The sequence below is a fragment of the Motacilla alba genome, chromosome 2 (genome assembly GCF_015832195.1).
Source record: "Motacilla alba alba isolate MOTALB_02 chromosome 2, Motacilla_alba_V1.0_pri, whole genome shotgun sequence".
Taxonomy (NCBI): Eukaryota; Metazoa; Chordata; class Aves; order Passeriformes; family Motacillidae; genus Motacilla; species Motacilla alba.
In genome coordinates, this window is record NC_052017.1 from 80,895,942 (window position 1) to 80,915,337 (window position 19,396).

At 38.3% G+C, this 19,396-nt stretch overlaps 1 protein-coding gene across 5 annotated transcripts in view; it reads left to right on the forward strand.

Annotated features, from left to right (window-relative positions):
- The window catches only part of SEMA5A (semaphorin 5A), a 318,036-nt gene extending 300,381 nt beyond the window's left edge, over positions 1–17,655 (forward strand). For all 5 annotated transcript variants that reach the window (XM_038128190.1, XM_038128193.1, XM_038128191.1 and 2 more), the window contains 5 exons: positions 1,491–1,661; positions 6,612–6,767; positions 8,827–8,874; positions 11,121–11,332; positions 12,705–17,655. In XM_038128190.1, coding sequence (XP_037984118.1) covers positions 1,491–1,661; positions 6,612–6,767; positions 8,827–8,874; positions 11,121–11,332; positions 12,705–12,824 — 707 coding nt within the window. In that variant the 3' untranslated portion in view covers positions 12,825–17,655. The remainder of the gene's footprint in view (positions 1–1,490; positions 1,662–6,611; positions 6,768–8,826; positions 8,875–11,120; positions 11,333–12,704) is intronic.
- Positions 17,656–19,396: the final 1,741 nt, after the last annotated feature.

A 19,396-nucleotide genomic window follows, 5' to 3' on the forward strand; every position in this document is an offset into this window, starting at 1 on the left:
ATTATCTGTTTGATTAGCAGTTGAGAACCTGAAGCTATACTGTATCTCAAATGACATTAAAAATGCATGTATAGCTTTTATTATCAAAATTCTCCTAGCTCATTTTCTCATTGTTGAAGACTTTACATAGAAATCATGCTACTCACCTCACCAAGTGCATTTGTGATATGCAATCCTGTGAAGCCAAAAGGAGAATTTTTTTAATGTTCTATATCTCCATCTAAGAGAGAATTTAAATGCAAATACCACATAGATATCTTCATTGTAAACTAATTTTTAAAGATTTGTAACCTTTTTTTTTATGGTAAGAGATAATGATGGAATAGCATTTCAGTAAACCAGGAGAAACTATCCCTTGAATGACTGTTTCATTATTGAACAGATAAGATCAAAAAAGACATGGAAGATAATTTACTTCTGTAAGAATTCAAGTGATAATGCTTTAAATAAAGGTTTAAAAAGGAATTAATTTCTTTTTGTAGGATATGAAAATTTTGAAAGTTTAGTTTTTTGTCTCTTTACTTAAAAAAAAAAAAAAAGAAAAAAAGAAAAGAAGAAGATGAATTAAGAAAATACTACTTCCCTTCGTATGTGGCTACACGTACGAAGTCTTTGGCACATGGGCAGCAATGTGGCTCTAAATACCAGAAACACATCCTGAAGCAGTAGCTTTAAGAACAGGGGCTCAAAGGAGCCATTCTGGTGCAGGCAATGAGATGAAATTTCATTTAAATCTTGTCTAGTGGCCATGTGTCATAAACCATATGACAAATGGGTCTCCTATGAAATCCAGCCTACATTTCAGGAGAATGCTGTGAAAACTCTGACTGGAGAATAGTTTGACATACTTCGATTAGTAAATGCAAAAGAGGGTGGGAGGAGAAGGTAAATAATAATATTTATTCTTCGTGTGTGTTGCTTTCTTAAGCTTCTGCCATTGTTCTGCTTCTGACATCTCTGGTAGAGCTGTGTTAAGACTCTAACATTATATTGGCCCATCAAATCCTACAACTGTGTTAGATCATTTGAAATGGCTTGTAGGGTTAAGGCAATCCACCTGGGTTGAGAAAAAAATTCTGGATTCCTCCATCCTTCTGTTGCTAGTATTTGGATAGGTTTTATTTATATCAATAAAAAACTACTCTGAGCTTACGATATTTCTGCTAAACAAGCTTTGGTAATTTTTTTCTTCAAAACTGAGAAAAGAAAAGAAAAAAAAGAAGATTTTTTGCCCTTAAAGATATTATGATACCCACTAAAAGTGTCTTTTATGTATGAGTAATTTTGTTAGACTTTTCCAGCATACCAGGGCCTTTTAAAATTAAATTACATAGTGATTAAATTTGTGGGAACAATGTTCAGTGGCAGCTAAAAATATCCAATAATTTCAGTAGGCCATGAATTGGATCCACAGAATATGAGAAAGATGAGCTCGATTATGTCATGTCTCGCATCAGCTTGGAAAAATACAGTATTCTTTGTCTTTTCAGTGGATGGAGGCTGGTCTTGTTGGTCGTCCTGGTCAAAGTGCTCGGCAACGTGTGGAGGAGGGCATTACATGAGAACCCGCTCCTGCACAAACCCAGCCCCAGCGTATGGAGGGGATATCTGCCTGGGCCTGCACACAGAGGAAGCACTCTGCAACACACAGCCATGTCCAGGTACGGCCAGTCAGCCCATCCATCTTTGGTCTATATGTGCCACAGAATAAGGCATTCCCACTTAGGCAACATAATTCTCTTGATCTATTATTAAGAAGCAAATAATTTCTCTCCCTTATGAAGTGCACAATCAGCCCTTACATGCTACAATGCTGCAGTAAATCAAGTACTAGCAGAATATGCTCTACAGGAGACTACCTCCTTCCTCCCTCTTTAAAAATTAAAATCTGAGTTGCTATATCTGAATCTGGATTAAGTAAAATTGTGTAATATTTGAAGTGGACCATGCAAATGGTTTATGAGACTTTTAATAAAAATATCACAAAGTAGTGCTTTTGTTACAACACAAAACATTCACAGCAAGCAAATTGCTGAGGTGAATATTCAACACGTGTCATCACATCAGGTGATATCAGGTCCTTCAAGTAGATAATATTTGCCCTGTTTTCATACAAAACACAGAGAAAACTTTCATGGTCTTTGTAAAACTCCTTTTTCAACTTCTAATGTTAAGGAACAAAGACCTGATCTTTTTTAAATTACTGTGGTGTGCTTAGTAGATGAAATGTCTTAGCACTCCTGCTAGTTGTATGATATTATGGATCATGTCTATTTCTGTAACTTTGACTCTGCCTTTTGACTCATCTTAAAGGAAACTCATTTTTTTAAAAATTAAATTTAAGTGAGAAATTTATGTGATTAAAACCACATAATTTTTCATTTTTTGCTGATTAGTGGATTACAGGCAACAGCAAAAGGAAAGAAGGAGCTCTGATGCCACACTGTATTACTTGTTTCACTTAGAGCTCCTAGACTTCATAGCAAAAGTTTTCTGCTCATATGATGAGGCTATGCATGTGAGGGCAAAAGCCTCATGACTTTGAATGGATCATATTACTTATTATGATTCTTTCCTTCTCTAGGCACTACATATCTTCCAGCAGAATAAAAGTACCTACTTTGTCAAAATTAAAGCAGATTGGGTTTAAAAAAGACTCCAATTGAGTTTAAAAAAAAAAAAAAAGCCAAGCCTAGAAATCAGTTGATTATTTTATTTTTGAGACAAATATTGTACATTTGTATGCAGAAGTCGCATAGCTGCCTTGAAATCCTTTAAGGCATCTTTGAAAGGTCAGAGCTGGAGTGTTCATTGTGCTAGTATTGTAGCTATTTCTCTTGTTGTGCATTTATTTTCTACCACTATTCTCCTATAAATGACAGTATTCATAAATAATGTCTTCATCTCATTTTGACCTGCTTGTGACCCAAATTTTGGAGCAGATGCAGAATGGCAGAGGAGGTTGGTTTCATTCATCTTGATTCAAGAAAGTGGAAACTCTTATAAAACAATAACATTTCAGAAGCTTAAAATGTATTTTTCACATTCTGTAGTATTTTATTGATATTTCAGTCTCAGTGAAAATTTGCCGTAGGTGTTTGAAACAGCAGTCATCCACTAGCTGTGAGAATGGCCCTTGCCTCATGTTTACAGTATAGATTTCAAAACTGCTTTTTTATTGCTGTTATTTCACATGGGTATGGGTCAAAAATAACTGCATTGCTTCATAGATCAAGTTTGGACAGACACCCGAACACCTGCAGAGCCATTTTCTTGGGGTAAGGACTGGTTCATCCTTGTGCAGATCTGAAAGCACCATTGCTGACATTCAGAGCTTGAATGACATGCTCAGTGTAAGAGAATAGTAATGACACTTGGAATCTAAGAACAACCATCCAACACAGAAGTGAATATGCAAAAAATGGAAATTATTTATAGCATTTCTTAAGTTGTGGAAAGAGCGAAGATTTTTTGGCATTTGAAATGCTCCTTTTTTTTTTTTTTCTTCCAAACAAAACTAGCAGAAAACGAAACTTTCTGGAATCCTGATACTAAGGATTTGTTGAGGATATAGAGTTTTAATGGAAAATCCAACTGAAAGTATTCAAGTATGCACTTACAAGAAAGTAACAGTCTTGTGTCTGCAAAACACATCAATTTTTCATCTTTCATTTTAAAAGCTTTGTCATTGAGTTTTTAGTTTCTATTTAAATTTACTCAAATGCAATCACAGCAATATGAAAGGAAGCACTGCAGTATTGATCAGTAGTGTCTGATTACAAGTTGCAGTGTGTCTGCAATAGGTTGCATAAAACAGTATTTTATACCTTAAGTATTTACTGCTTTTCTAAGAGGTGAAAATACTTTCTGTCCTTGGATTGGTAACTTGCACATACAAATAATGGACAAAGCAGCTGAGCATTTAGAAATGGTAGTGTAATACTGCATGAAAAAGATTTAAATGTTACACTGATTTCTCTGATCTTTCTGTAGTGCTGCCTTCACCAAGGGATCTCTTAGAAACTGCTTTATCTTAACCTGGCATCAAAGGCCAGACAAGACTCTGTAGGAAGAAGGTGTGACATATCATGATTAAGCCTTGCCATGTTAGAGGTGAAAAGCAGTTCAGCAGGTTAAACACCTCTCCAGTTGACCCTCTCTTTTACATTCTCATGACTTGTGCACAGAACTGAGGAGCAAGTTCAGGAGCTGACTGAGGGGCAAGAGAGCCTCAGATACTTTGAAGATACAGAAATCAAAAGAACGAGGCAAGATAGCTAAGTCAGCGCAAAAACATGCAAAAGCTGTGGGATCACCTTCCCAGGGATAGCACATTGGACAATTTAAAGTCATGCATCTGTTAGTTTTGGGTGCCTTACTTTTCTGCAGCTCTCTGACCTCCCAACTACCTCCTCAAACCACAGGTTTGGTGTGAGGACCCACCATTGCAGGGGTGACCCTCTGTTTCATGCTTGCACTGATGTGCCCCCTCTCCTCCTCTGTGATTCTGTGTGCCAGATGAAGCTGATCAGCTCAGCACCAGACCCAGACTACCTGTCCTGTAGTGTCTGGTGCACTGCAGAACTCACATAGTTTCTTTATGGGTCCTCTAAGGAGCAGGACAAAACAATAACCTTGCCCAGTCACTCATATATGATTTAGCATGATCCCTGTGTACTCTGAAGTTCCTATTTCATCATGGGATGTAGCACCTTCAGCAAAGGGCCTGGCAGGTCAGAAGCACATTGGACGAGATGGGGCTGCAGAGTGCACCAGCAACAAGATTCATTTAGGATGCCCACAAGTATTTTGGCACCTGCTGTGTATATCCCAATTATACCAGAACTGGCCAAGAATCTTGGCTCTGGCTTAAGCATGCTCTCTACCACCAGTGAGAACTGGGCCAAGTTTTGTAATGGGCAACATTCCTTTAAGCTTGAACGAGTAGAGCTTTATTGTTACTAAATATTTAGGGTAAAGATCCATATACTTATTTTACTTAGATCTAGCAGCTGACACTGGAGGTGATAACAGCAGCTCCTGGATGTGCCACACTAAGTAAGCAGGAAGAAGCTGGTCCATTTGCGTGACTCCCACCTCAGCTCTCCTACCCCCCTGGAATTAGGATTGAACTACATTTTGGCATCTGCCTCTGTGCTCCTAGTACCCACTCTGCAAAAGAGCCCCTCCCAGGACCTTTCCTAAGAAACAGAAAAGCCAAAGGACAGAGCTGAGTATTTCTGCTACTCACAATAACAAGATCTTACAAGCTGATTGTATCAAGGTATTTGTCCTGTTGTTCAAAGAAGGCCTCATCAAGACAGTTTCTAATTGTTCATTAAATATCAATATCCTAGTTCCTACCTGACCTGACAGGTAAATCTGTTTAATAAACAACAGCTATTGCTTGGCATTTTTTGAGACTGCAGTCTCAAATATTTCTGCTGCAGTCTGTTATATTTTAGATGACTGAGAGTTTTAACTTCTTTCCTGTGTGAACAAGGGGAAAGTAATGAGTAAAGGTGAACCTTGTATTCTGGAATTATACAAGATATTCGAAGGGGCCCCAAAGACTGTAAAACTTCCTTGGATTTCCACCTGATTAACAGTGTAGAAAAGCTTTACTAATTCACTCATTGTAATGCTCTTTAATCTAACTTGAATCAAAATTAGAAAATACACAGTTTTTCATTTGAGCCAAAATGAGATTTTGTAAATTTGCTTCATATTGGCATAAAATCACTTAAAATTTTGAAGTAGAAACAAGTTTGGTTTGGAATAGTAGGACGCTATTTATTCCATGTCATAACCATAAAGCCTTTCTCTATGGGAAAGCTGACAGAAGAAAGGAAGTTATCCGAGCTCTGTCTTTCGTTCATTTGCCAAACTCAGAAGACTCCTATGAAGGCAAGGCTTGGCCTTGAGTTGTAAGAATGCTGATTGCACACCATCTCATGGGAATGAGATCAATTCTCTTCATTTAAGGAAAGTATCTGAGATCACACAGGCATGAAGTAAAAATATCTTAATCAAAGCTACATGAGGAGAGGAAGAAATATAGAAAAGAAGGTGACAAACTGAATGGGGAAGAGGAGAATCTACAGCCAAGAAATGAACCTGAAATAGGAAAAGTTAAATAAGAAAATTTTAAGAAATCTTCAAGGTGCTTCTGTTTTGGGGTCAAATACACATCCTGTTTCAGAATGGAATACTCTTATAGTTCTCATTGCTACTGGTCAGGTACATAAAAAATGCAGTACGCTTGTCCACCCTAATGACCAAGACTGGAATTGATTCCAGCTATCACTCTTTCAGTCACCCCCACAGAATCCTCCACCTTCTCATATCCACTCACAAAGGCCATGGCACAAGCCAAAACCATGAGATGTCTGCAGCAAATTTACCATCACATTCAGATTTCAGAGACTTCTGCCAAAGCCAAACTGCCTTTGTTTTATCAGAATGAAGGAGCTGCCCTCTGCTAGATGGTGGTAGCTGAGGAGGAGGCTTTCTGTCCTAACTCAGAAATACAAGCTATTTCTCTCTCACTCAGTGCACTTGAACTCCTTAATCACAGTGTCTGCATGTGTGTCCCTCTCTGCCTGTTGCAGACAGCTGGTCCGAGTGGTCTGAGTGGTCTGACTGCGACTCATTTGGCTTCCAGACCCGTGCTCGACAGTGCATCATTTTGTTTCCTGTGGGCAGCCAGTGCACGGGCAACACCACGGAGAGCCGAGCCTGTGCTGCGGACTCCAACTTTATCCCAGGTGAGATCAGATCAGCCAGCTCCTTGATGGATTAGTGAAATTTCTCCAGGTTTCAGGACTGAGGCATAGCACTGTTCCAGACTGCACTGTGCAGACCCGTGAGCTGAAGCAGAGCTTACCTTTAGTCAGCACAAGAATGTTGGTCTACTGTGTAGAGACAATGTGTCTGTGTAGATCTGGCGTCTACATAAAAATCTGTTTCATGGCACCCAGAGTCACTGCCTTGCTTAGTCAGTGTTACAGCATTCTGCAGGTCTCTCCCATTCTACTTGGTAGCAGGGGATGAGTACACACAGCAAGCAGAAATAGTTTGCTTTTTATTTTGAGTGGTTTTGGGACTAGGATTATTAAAGAAAAATTGCTGTAGGTTTTCTGGTTTGCATGTACAAAATGGGTGCTGCGGTTGTAAATCTGGAAATCATTTCAGACAGTCCTTTACATTGATAACTGCTCAGAAAGGTAAATACTATTAGCTTTGCCTCCAGTCCTTATCTCCCATGACTGCTAAGTACCTGATGAATAGTCACATTATGTATTATTCTATAGTATTCATTGAAACTCATGACTGTACTTTTGTTTTTAAATCACAGGAGTCATTTAAATCCGCACAACAGTATGGATGGTCACAATGCACTGCTGTTAACAGTCGACTTTTTCCCTGTGTACATTAAAAATAGCTACGGGCCTTTTCACAGACAGAAAAATTTACATTTTAATGTATCATTTGAAATGTAGCTGTGTTTATTCAGTGCAGCAACCTTTTCTTTGAATGACTATGCAGTAAACTATAGTACAATGTAACAAAGACATCAGCAAAGTTAAACTGTTTTTATGGATGGTGCATAATGCTTTAACTCCCAGATAGTATTTTCCTCTAAAACCAATGTGAAAAATGTCAGTATGAAAGCAAAAACGCCCACATTGTATTTTCCCTTTCCTAAGGCTTTTGCAGCTTTATTAATATCCACATTCTGTGAATCTGCAGCTTAATCCAATAAAAGCTTTACATCTTGTTTTGGAAGGCAGGCATTTTCAGAATCTGAAACAAGCCACCACATTTCTTGCCCTTCTGGTTTGCTGCTCCTCCTCACATTGCCAGTAACATAGCAGATAAGGTCATGCCATTACTCCCACTTTAGTGAATCAAGCTTGCTTTCTCTGGTTCATTTGGCTTGGTTGTACCATCCAGGTCCTCTCACTGAGGGGGTTTCTCAGTGAGAAAAGACCAATCTTGGCTGAAAAGACCAATCCCTGCAGAAGTGCCAACCTTCTTCTGTTGTAAGGACTGGGCACATAGTACTAGCCCGTTTCTGTATCTTTTCCTCTCACTTCATTTTTTGCTTGGAAAGACGTTATCAAAAAACTTTAAATTTTGATTTTGAAGTCCAGGTGTACTGTGTCAGCTACCCCACTTGTATACAAGTGATCCTTGACCCTTTCAGAGAGGTTCTAGAGACTGATTTGTAAGGCAGAACTTCCCTTCATAGAAACCATGGTCTGGAAGTAAGGAGTGGAAAAGCTGGTTTGCCTACAGATTTTATTCTCAAAGTATTTTCAAAGTAAAAATGATAAGGATACAGGCTGGAATTGCATTTTATTAGTTTACTACTGAGACCTACGAAATTAGCAGTTGTCTTTTTTGAGGATGTATAAATTCCCACTTTTCACATTAGTGCTAGATATATCTTCTAGAAGTAATGAGCGCATTTGAATGCAAGATATTAAACTGTAGTTAATTTTACTTCAGTAAATCAACTCTTTCTCCACAAGCCTAGACTTCACGAAGAATGTTTCCATGTGCATTTCATCCTTTTTATTCCAGAGATGTTTTGAGGCAAGGATTAAAAATATGTTGTTACTTTTGCTTGGGAAACTAAGGAGCCTGAAGACGTCATGGATCCTTTTCTATTAATTCTACCACATAGTAAAAATATTTTTTACCTTGAATTTGAAGTGGATGTAATAGAATGAATTTTTAAATCCTTTCTGTGTTAATATAACTAGAAGTTATCCGTAATATTTTTCCTCCTTGGCTGAAGCAGTTTATTTATTTTTCTAGAAATATCTGTGGCACGATCCAGCAGCATAGAAGAGAAACGATGTGGCGGTAAGCTTTTCAGCTCAACATATCTGTTAAATGCTGAACTATTGATTCTCCATTTTTTGCTTTTGTTTCACCTTTTTCACTCCCTTATTAGTATTATTCTACCTTCTAGATGCTGCATTCTCATTATTTACACTTGTGCAGAAAAAAGTAGTTACTTGTACAGAAAAGTGTAGTTACTACAGGATTTCTCATTAAATATCCATCTGTCATTAGTGACCTTTGAGAGTAGAACATGCCTTATTGGATGTTTTTATTTTCTTCTTTGTCAGTGTGGCAGTCACCCATGTACTCAAAAAGAAATATCTATAATAATCTAGTTATCAGAAGGTCAAAATTTGTAAATTTGTTTCTCCGCCTTTTTCAGGATAACAAGTGCACAAACCTCTTTTAGACTCCAAATAAACAGCAGAAAATGAGCCTGCTAACAAATTTAATAGCCCAGACTCTATGTGGGACTCATTTTCAGCTTCATTGTCAGAGACAAAACTGAAAAGTAAATACAAGTTTCCATTCTAGAGAGTCATGATTTCAGAAAAATAGATCTTCAAATGAAAAACTTTTAAAACCACTAAACAAGAAGAAGAAGGAGAAAGAAGAAGGAAAATGAACCTTTTTTTTTCTGTGCTGAGCTATCACACCTAGTCTGTGTCGTCATGGTTATAGCTCTGGCCAGTCCTAGTATTCTTCCATGCACAGATAAGCTGCATTTTTAACCTAATAAAAGAACAATGAAAAAACAGAGGTTATGAAAGGGTACTTGTGTATATGGTAACTTGTTATGGGAGCCAAGATAATGTCATTTGATTTTTTTGCTAATTAGTAATAGTAATTTGAAAACATTTTGCCAAGTTCTACAACACTGGGAAACCCTCACAAAAGTGTATAAGGATATTTTAATGGCAGATTGATATATCGACACAGTCAACTGAGTCACCTAAATATTAGTTTGTGTTTCTAAGATCTCAGTAGGCATGTAAAGATTTTGTAAACCTTAGGTTTTCCAAAAATGAGATTCATGTACTGGCCAATTTTTTTGTATCACAGTGAAAAATATCTAAGAGATGCTTTAACAACAAACACCAGTATATCAGTTTAAAACCCTTCATTTGTACATTTAGGCAACAAATTTTCAGTCATGCTAAGATGAAATTTCCAACATAAGCTTCTCAAAGATACTTCTCCCCTGAAGTAAATCAAAAAGCACAGCTCCGGTTTGAAATAAAAATGGAAAACAGTCCAATTTGTTTATTTTGAGCTAATCCTACTGGTTCCATATCTGATCTAGTATATCTGTTCAGTAACATCAGGGGATGATTGTGCTTTAAGTTCCCTCCTACAGTTTCATGCAGCAATGGGCTTACTCTCAGTTTTAATCCTTGCGTAGGTAGAGAGGGTTTCCCATGGTCTGATGCCATTGTGCCTGTGAAGAGCAGAGCAGATAGGAGAGTGCTGGGCTCTGAGGTATGGACTTTGCACTCTCTGGCTGCCCTGCTTAAAGGTGTATTGAGATTCAAGGAGTCCATCTCTCGCCACTTCCCATTTCCCCCTAGAATGCTACCATTTCTTCCTGACTCCCCCTAAAATAAGGAAAAAGTTCCAAGAGCTGAAGAAGGAAACAAACTGGCCATGATACAAAAAGAATGATAACCGGCAAGAATTAAAGCACGGATGGAAAAAACATCTGCTGCTGCTTCTGGGACATGCAGCCAGTAAAAGGGATATGGAAAATGTTTATGGAATGCAGGAATGGGGTTCAATGATATCAGGATTTTTTCAGTTCTGCCACGAGTCACTATGTATATGAGACAAAACTGTAATAGCAGCAGAGGAGGTGATACTGTAGTTCACTGAAAGAAAAAAGCTATTTATGTACACTATATACATAATTTATATATTACAAGGCTCTATTATGTAGTCTTAAAAAAAACCCCAATTAACTATTCAAACATACAGAATGCAATTAATTTTTCTTTTATTTGTGTTCTGAACTTATTTAAGCATCTTTCAATGATCTCTACTTAAAGAGATGTATGGGTATCTAAGATTCTTACAATGGTCCCTTCAGGGAGGTAAAGTGAATTTACTACTGTAGGGATAAACCATCTCAATTGAGATGTTTCAGGGAAACACATGAAAATTCCCTTATCCTTATTTGAATCAAACACTTGTCTACATTTTTCCCTGAGTTGAAGCTTTTACTGCTACTGCCTCAAAATTAAGATTGCCTTTTTCTCTCTGCTCTGCAGAGTTCAACATGTTCCACATGATCGCAGTGGGATTAAGTAGCTCGATCCTCGGTTGCCTTCTCACCCTGCTTGTTTACACGTACTGCCAGCGATACCAGCAGCAGTCCCACGACGCGACTGTCATCCACCCGGTGTCACCCGCTCCGCTGAACACCAGCATCACCAACCACATCAACAAACTGGACAAATATGACTCTGTAGAGGCCATCAAGGTGAGCAGAGGGCTGGGAGCTACTCAATGCACCTAGACGACATTTCTCCCCTATGTAAATAATTCCCCTTGCTACTTTTCCACAGTGGCATTTGAGCTGAACTTATGCTGATTGTTAATGACAAAAGTAGATTTCACTTGAGGTGTTGTAATTGCAGATCCTTTCTCTTGTCAATCCCTGTTAGGCAGGAAGTTGGATTTTGCATGTGTGTATAATTTATACAGCAAGTTTTGCTGGGAAAGAAGCAAATCACTCAAGTTGTTTTGTGGGACTTTTTTTTTCCTAATTGTGTTCCCTAGTGGCTTGTTCAAGAAGTAAATAGAGCCATTTACCATGGCATCTACTGAAGAAATTCCTTTGGCTCTGATGACCCAGTTTCAAGGGCACTGTTCATCTTCCTGCACTATGTCTCTGTATGGGAGATGTACCTGGTGAATATATTCTGGGTCAGACTCTCAGCTGCTGTTTATAGCCAAATTACTCTGTGAAAAAGCAGTACAGGTACTGAGAGTCTATAAAGATATCCATACTATTTCATCATTGTTCCCAAATTGCTGTTCTCTTTTTGTGACCTTTTAAAATAACTCTTCTTTTCAGATCCACTAAATTAAGGAAGGATGTGCATTTTGAAAATACCTAGTTCAGTATCTTCAGATTACAAAGTTTATTCATGCAGCTGCAAAGCTTTTTTGCAAATGAGGATTTTTCTTAAATCCTATCTGGATAATGCAGTTCTTAATTTCTGCATTTTTCTTTCTAATTAGAGACATTTTAATGAAAATTATTAAAAACAGCAAGAAAAGTTTGGATCTTCTAGTCAGCCATGGAATTAACCTAATTTAAACCTTTTTGAGATTCCACATCATCTCTCTAAATAGCTACAGAAACAAAAAAAAACCCACTCCTTTGAAAATTCGTATTCTAAATATCCATATTACTTTTTTAAAATGCAGGTTTTATGCTTTTAAGGCCTTCAGACATTTCTACCACTTGAAAATCAGGGAATTAAGACAGTAAAGAGAAAATAATACTTATTCAATAAAAAGATAATGACACATTCTAATAGGAAGGACTGCATATATATGATTAAAAATATTCACAGAATCATAAAATTAGTTTTCTAATATTATAGGGGAAGATGCCTGCCTTTATTAAGTAGAATTACTTTCTGTAGGAACGTTATTATGTAAGACAATACTTCTTGCAAATGCGAGTTTCTGTAGATATACAGGTATTTCTCAATGCATTTTTGACTGGCTTACTATACATAGATATGTGCCACAAAAACTGCCCTGGTGAAAGAGCCCTTATTAGTTACCTTTCCTATGTCCTTTTCATTTTCTGATTTCTTTTTTTCTCTTTTTCTTCCCAGGCATTTAACAAAAACAACCTGATTCTAGAGGAGAGAAACAAATACTTCAATCCACATCTTACTGCAAAGACTTATTCTAATACCTATTTTACAGATTTCAATAATTATGATGAATACTAATGGGCTTGTGTATTTTCTGGCCTCCTGTAACTCCCCAGTCCTAAGGCCTGTGCTACTCAAGTGCTCATGTGATTGAGGCTTCAGAGATGAAGTTCAGAGACATTTCAAGCACGATCCAAGCCATCGGTGTCCCATTGCTGCCAAAAGCCCAAACCGCCTGTTTGTGACATGATGTTTTCTTAGCAGAATGCAAGGTTGGCCTTCAGTGTCAGGGGCAGCTGTAGCCCCTCAGTGTTGCTGGAGCACTCACGAGGATTGCATTGCTTTGCTCAGTTTCATGAATTTCCACTCATATTTCTCTAACAAGTGACTAAGTCATTCCAGAGTTTTAAAAAGAAATGATAATGTTACCCCTTAAATCTGTGCCAGGAGTACAAATCTAATTTTCTTTTTAGGCGTTTTCTTTTATTTCCTTGGGGTTTAAAAAGGGAGCTTTGCTGTTAGCCCTCTGTGCAGTCTCCTGAAGCTCACACTGCCAAAAAAGAGCTCACAAGGTGCTGGGGATGACAAGAAGAAATGTGACAGTTTAGTGGTCCTCTGCAGCGGCTCTGGGCTCTGTAGGCTGATCTTCCTGGGCTGTAAATCACTCAGACTGCAGTTCCGCTGCTCAGAGTGCAGAGAAGTACTAAGGCTCTACCGAGGGATACAATCCTGTAATTAACCGGACACCTCCGGGGTCAGTGGTTTCCCGTTGCAAGCCGAGCCCAGTCACACAAAGCCTTCACCTTGCTCAGTTTAATTTTTGTGAGGGTGTGGAAGGCCATGTCCCGCAGGGAGGCCGAGGGAGGAAGGCAGATGGGAGAGGCACACTGGGAGGTTTTTCTCTGTGTCTTTAATAAACCAGCCTTGCTGCAGCACGTGGGTTTGTTGTGGCATTCCACAGGCTTCCTCTCCCCGGTGCATGCCCATGGGATACGCTTGTCTCTGATGGCTGTGGCACTCGCCACCAGGCTGGCCACAGAGCAGTACAACTGCACCGTGTATCATGTGCCGTCTCTGGCTCTTGGGGGTACGTAGGCATAATCATAGGTCTGCTTTTTTCTTTCCAGCTTTTACTTTATATGCTCATGTCTGACAAACAAAGCTGGCTCAGAGAATATAGATACATTTGCAAAGGGCTGTCTCGTCTTGCTGCGATGTCTGACCTGCAAGAGTCAGCCCCTGGAGGAACATTCTTATGATGTTTCAAGAAATGATCTTGTTGGACTTCATTGATGTACATATTTAAGTTTTAAGTTATCAGTTTTAATTCCTTTTGTAGTGGTAGATGAGGAAAACACAAAATTTTTATACCATTTTTCTTTGTCTTGTCTGTTTTCACCCACATTCATGACATTTTTATTTTTGTATCTGAAATTCCATATGTATAACTAAAAAGAAAAATGCAGGGCTTTGAGTCATATTTTACAGAGTATATAGTAGCAAGGAAGCATTTGCTATTCTCAGAAGCTTGTGAGAAGAAATTAAGTGAATATTAAGGATTAAAGATCTGGGCTTTCATTTTCTTGCTAAAAGCAAAGACCGTCACACTAGAATACTAGGGAGGTATGCAAGGAGTAGCAGAGTGGAAATGTTACCATTCTGTTTAGAGCCCTTGCTAATTAGATTATGGTATGATAGACAAATAGAGAAAAACATGTACATATTATAATGATTCACAACTATGTATGAAAAAATAGCAAAAAGTACCAATAAACACTTCCCTGGCAATGGTAAATACTGTATCTACTCATGGCAGTGAGCTACTGAGCTACATTTTTGAATGGGGATAGATCTGAATGTAGCACTATGCTTCCAATCTGTTCTACAGAAAAATGAAAAAATTCAAAGTGGTCTTTAAAATGCTATGCAGTAAAATGAACACACATTTACCATCTATGAAAGTAATTAAGATCTGCCACCTATTTTTTTTCCAGCTGAATGGTTCTCCCTGTTACTAACTCAGCCAAATGAAAGCACCTTGCCTTCACACCAGCTCATCTCCAGAAAGTTTAATAATGCTGGGTCTCTATAATTTTTGATTTTTTACTGTACATTAGATTTGGTTTTCCAGGAATAAATTATCTGATTGCCCTGGGTAAGAGAAAATTTTCTTTGCAAGAAATAGAGGGAAGAAAAACTCTCCTCCAAGTCATAACCAGTATGGTATTTGAATGACTGTGTTCATGCCAAAAGATAAATTTTATATTTAAATAAGATAAAATAAAACCTATATTGTTGCTACTGCCAAGAAAAAGTAGCACGTGTACATAGACACATATGAGAGACATTGTTCCTTTCTGCCCCTGTACTAAGAGCACATTAGTCCAGCTTCTGGATTTTATATTTAGACTATTAGTTTTGAGACCAATACCTTTAAAAGATTTTAGCTATGTATTTTTATTTTATTTCTTTGAATTAAAATTACTGAAATTATCTTCTTTTTCCTAACTCTTTAGTAGTTGAGGCACGCCTATCTTTTTAGTGGTCTATTTTCCATTCTTTTTGTGAATAAATACATATGTTAGATATGTGTTATATAGGTGTTAATAATACCCTTGGTTAAGTCTGCATGATCATAGGTAGAAGTCCATTTAGCAGATTCTCAGTCTGCTCACACTTCCCTCTCCTAAAGGGATATTTCAGGGGTTCCAGATCTTTGAGCAGCTCCCATGCGAACATGTCAGGAAAATAATTGTTTTAATTATTTTTCTTTGTGATTTAGCTTCCTAAATTTAGTTGCTCTATACCACAAGTAGAAATATATTCAAAACTCCATCTGAAGCAGCAGGGTAAATGTGGAAATTTCACAGCACTTAAATGAGAAAAACTAGATGGCAAGATCTCCTTGTCAAGCTAGGTCGTGAGACAACAGGTTTTAAAGCCTTTAGATATTTGTGTCTTCGGTAATTTTAAAGGACACCAGATGCACTGCCTGTATCAGTATTTTCACCTTCTGAATTCTGTGTAGCTACCCAGGCAGTTTAGTGCAGCTTTTTCTAGTACACGGAGCAAAGCAAAGTGCAGTCTCCATTAATTTTCAACTGACTTTTTTCTGAGCATTTTTTCTAAAATAGGCTACAAAGCTGAAAAAGCAGATTTCGTAGAATTGTTTAGGTTGGAAGATGTCCAAGATCAAGTCCCACAATTAACCTAGCACTGCCAAGTCCCCTATTAAAAGATGTCCATTTCTTCTTGAAAGCTCTTATTTTTCCATCAAAAATATAACAAGTGGGCATTTCCTGCAAACCTTGTTTAAGCCAAGAGGGCTCTTAGATTTTCACAAGGATAAAATTTGGTTATGAAAGCATTGTTCTTTTCTTTGAAAGTGAAAATCTAGTCCCTTGCTCATCAAATGCCATGCTTAAATATCCTCCATCCTTTCGCTTAGATAAAGTGATCTATTTTGGATAAATAATTATATTACCTCTGATGCCATTAGTTACTATTAATAACCATTCTTGCACTGATTGCATAAATTTAAAAATGCTTCTCTATCTTGAATGGAAACAGTTTGGTAGATAAATGAAAATTCTCTAAGTAAAGCTATTTTCATGTACCGCTTCTGCATGGAGGGAGGAGGAAGCAAGACTGCCAGTCCCCTCCTGCACGGTATAGACACTCATTGGCCAACTCAAATACCGCTCTGCCCGAGTGCACATTTTGTTCTTATTTTTTTATGTCAGAACCATAGCATACGTTCCTCAGTTGCTTAGAAAGTTGACTCCCTTGCAGATATGCTTGCAGGTATATCTTGGACATTGATTTGCGTTTGATGATCTTTATGGCCTTTTTAAGTTACTCTATGTAGAAGCTTTTCCAGCCATTTGCAGTCACCTGATGTTGAAGCAGTGTGGTTTGGCTAAAATTATATGAGAGATTTTTTACTAGGATTAGGAATTTCATAAGAGAGTGGAAGAAAGAATGGGGCTTTAATGGCTTTGATTTCCAGGCTATGAAGCAGTATACTGATTAAAGTCTCACATTGGTGTAAGGTACTGTGCATTTAGTTACCTCTACCAGAGATCCACACCAGACTCTGGGAAAACACCACTCCAGCATACAAATCAAGAGCTACTGAAGAACTTATGTTAATGAAGAAATTTCTCAGAGCATCAGACCATATGCCTGTTCAAACCAGAAAAGAATGTAAGAGGACCCAGATGTAAGTAAAATGTTAATAGGATTAAATGCTTCAATATTTTTTTCCTCATAATTATAGAATAAATATATTCACTTCTTTAAATGTGGGACCAGTTTTAATAAAATCAGCGCAACATGAGCACATTCCTAATGTTGACTGTATGCATAATGGCTTTGCTGTATGAGATCAATTCTGTAAACAGTTTGGTCCAAGCTTATCTTGCTCTGCTTGAGGCGTCTGGCCAATTTTAACTGTAGCTGCCACCAGCATTGTTTATGTCTCATCTAGGAAAACATACTTAGATGGGCAGAGTTACATCCTGATGGGGGCTTGTGTCTCTCCACCAACACTGCAGTGAGCCTAGAGAGAGATGCTTCTAATTTTCAGTGTAATTTCCATGCCTAGGTTGGTATAAGCTAGGCTCTTGAATATAATTTTACTCATCACATAAGTAACCACACTGAGATCAATGGTATATATGTAACAAGTTACTTATTTTAATGTGTTTACAGAATTGAGCCCAAAATGTATTGCTTCTGCACAAATCCATGCACAGTACAAGATGACTTCAATAGTAAAAAACCAGATTCATTTAAAATTGTTCACAAGCAAATCTGCATCTTGATATCAGGGAATAATATGTGTTCATTGTGTGGGGTATTTGAATTCATTCCTTTCTTTGCTAAATAAATGAATGATAAAACAAGATACTGCTTGACTTAATTTAAAAGCCATTCTTCCAAATAAAGAAGGATTGTGGGATCTGTGGACATTTTCCCTTTTTTCTGTCTACTCTTCTCCACAAAAATGAACCCGTTTGTGGCTGAAATAGCCTTTAGCTGGACTGTTCTGTGTCACTAAATGAATACTTTCCTTTGTGTTGCCATGCGACGACATTCTCTAACTGGGATGGTACAAAGATGGAAATATGCAAACCTGGGAGGTTTGGCAACAATTTCAGCCCCAGCAGAAGCAAGGGTAGGCAGAAGTGAAAACAAAAGCATAGAAGAATGTGACTGGAGGCTTGACAAACTTGTCAATAAACTCAAAGGAACACAGAGGCTTTTTGGGAACTGCAAAGGGTGAGGTTATCCAGACTGTAAGCTCCTGGATAATCAAGCCAACTTGTAGCTCAAGAAAAAGCAGTCTGATTGCAACAGGTGTTTGTGCAAAGTTGCCTGGTGACACTTGTGACACGGGTGACACTGTCAGCATCAGGTTAACCAGAGGGAGTAGAAATGCTGTCACAAGCAGGGGGCACCACCATACAGGTGGCATTTTGACAATACCAAGTATCCTTCTTGTTGGCAGGAAGGATAAGGCAAGAGGAGCAGGTGTGTAGAGCTGGTGCTGAACTTGTGGATTTGGACTAGCTTCAGGCTAGTCTCATGGGCTGTGCACCCACAGCCAGCTACAGTGTGCACCCCTTTAGTTTCCCCCATTTATTAAAGAAAAGAAAATGCACAGGAGGGATGGTGAGCTCTTAGACTTCCTCGTGGTGCAAGTTAAAGCACACTGAGAGGTGTACTGGGAACTGATAAACCTTTTGTTTCCTGTTGGCTTTTTGGACCCAGGTTGAATGCTTTCTCACATACTTTTCCCCTTGCCTTCTCTGCTTCTCGGAAATTGATTACAGCTTCTACCTTGCTGAGTATTTATCAATTTGAAGAAGAGATTTTATGCCAGTAGTGAAATCTGCTAAAAATTTTACCTTAAAACTGACATCAAAGGCTGTGTGAAAACTGCTATAGTGATACCAAGTCTGTTGAGCTGTAATTGGTTTTAAACTGAAGGTGCTATAGCAATTCCTCAACTGCAATGATCATCTAAGCAGAGATGGTAATTTTCAGCAAAAGATTTAGTGTAACTTTCAGCATTTTCATAATCCAGTCCTAGAGGCCGAGAATGCAGAAGGAAGGTGTTATTTTCACTTGGGTTTTGTTTTTTTTTTTCCCAAGCAGTTATCCAAAAATCTCATCCAACAGTAGATTTGGATTTGAAAAAATCATGGAAGGTACTTAACAATAACAAAGTAGTTTTGTTCACCTCAATATAAGAAAGATATTAAACTACTAAAGAGCATCCAAAGGAGGGCAACAAAGATGGTGAAGGGCCTTGAGGGGAAGCTGAATGAGGAGTGGCTGAGGGTGCTTTGTCTTTTCAACAGGGAGAAGACTGAGGGGAGACCTCATTGCAGTCACAACTCCCTCCTGAGGGGAAGAGGAGGGGCAGACACTGATCTCTTCTCTGTGGTGACCAGGATCTAAGAAATGGTCTGAAGTTGTGGCAGGGGAGGTTTAGGCTGGATGTCAGGAAAAAGTTTTTCACCCAGAGGTTGAGCACTGGAGCAGGTTCCCCAGGGAAGTGGTCATAGTGCAAGACTGACAGAGTTGAAGAAGCTTTTGGAGAACAATTTCAGGGACATGGTGTGACTCCTGGGGTGTCCTGC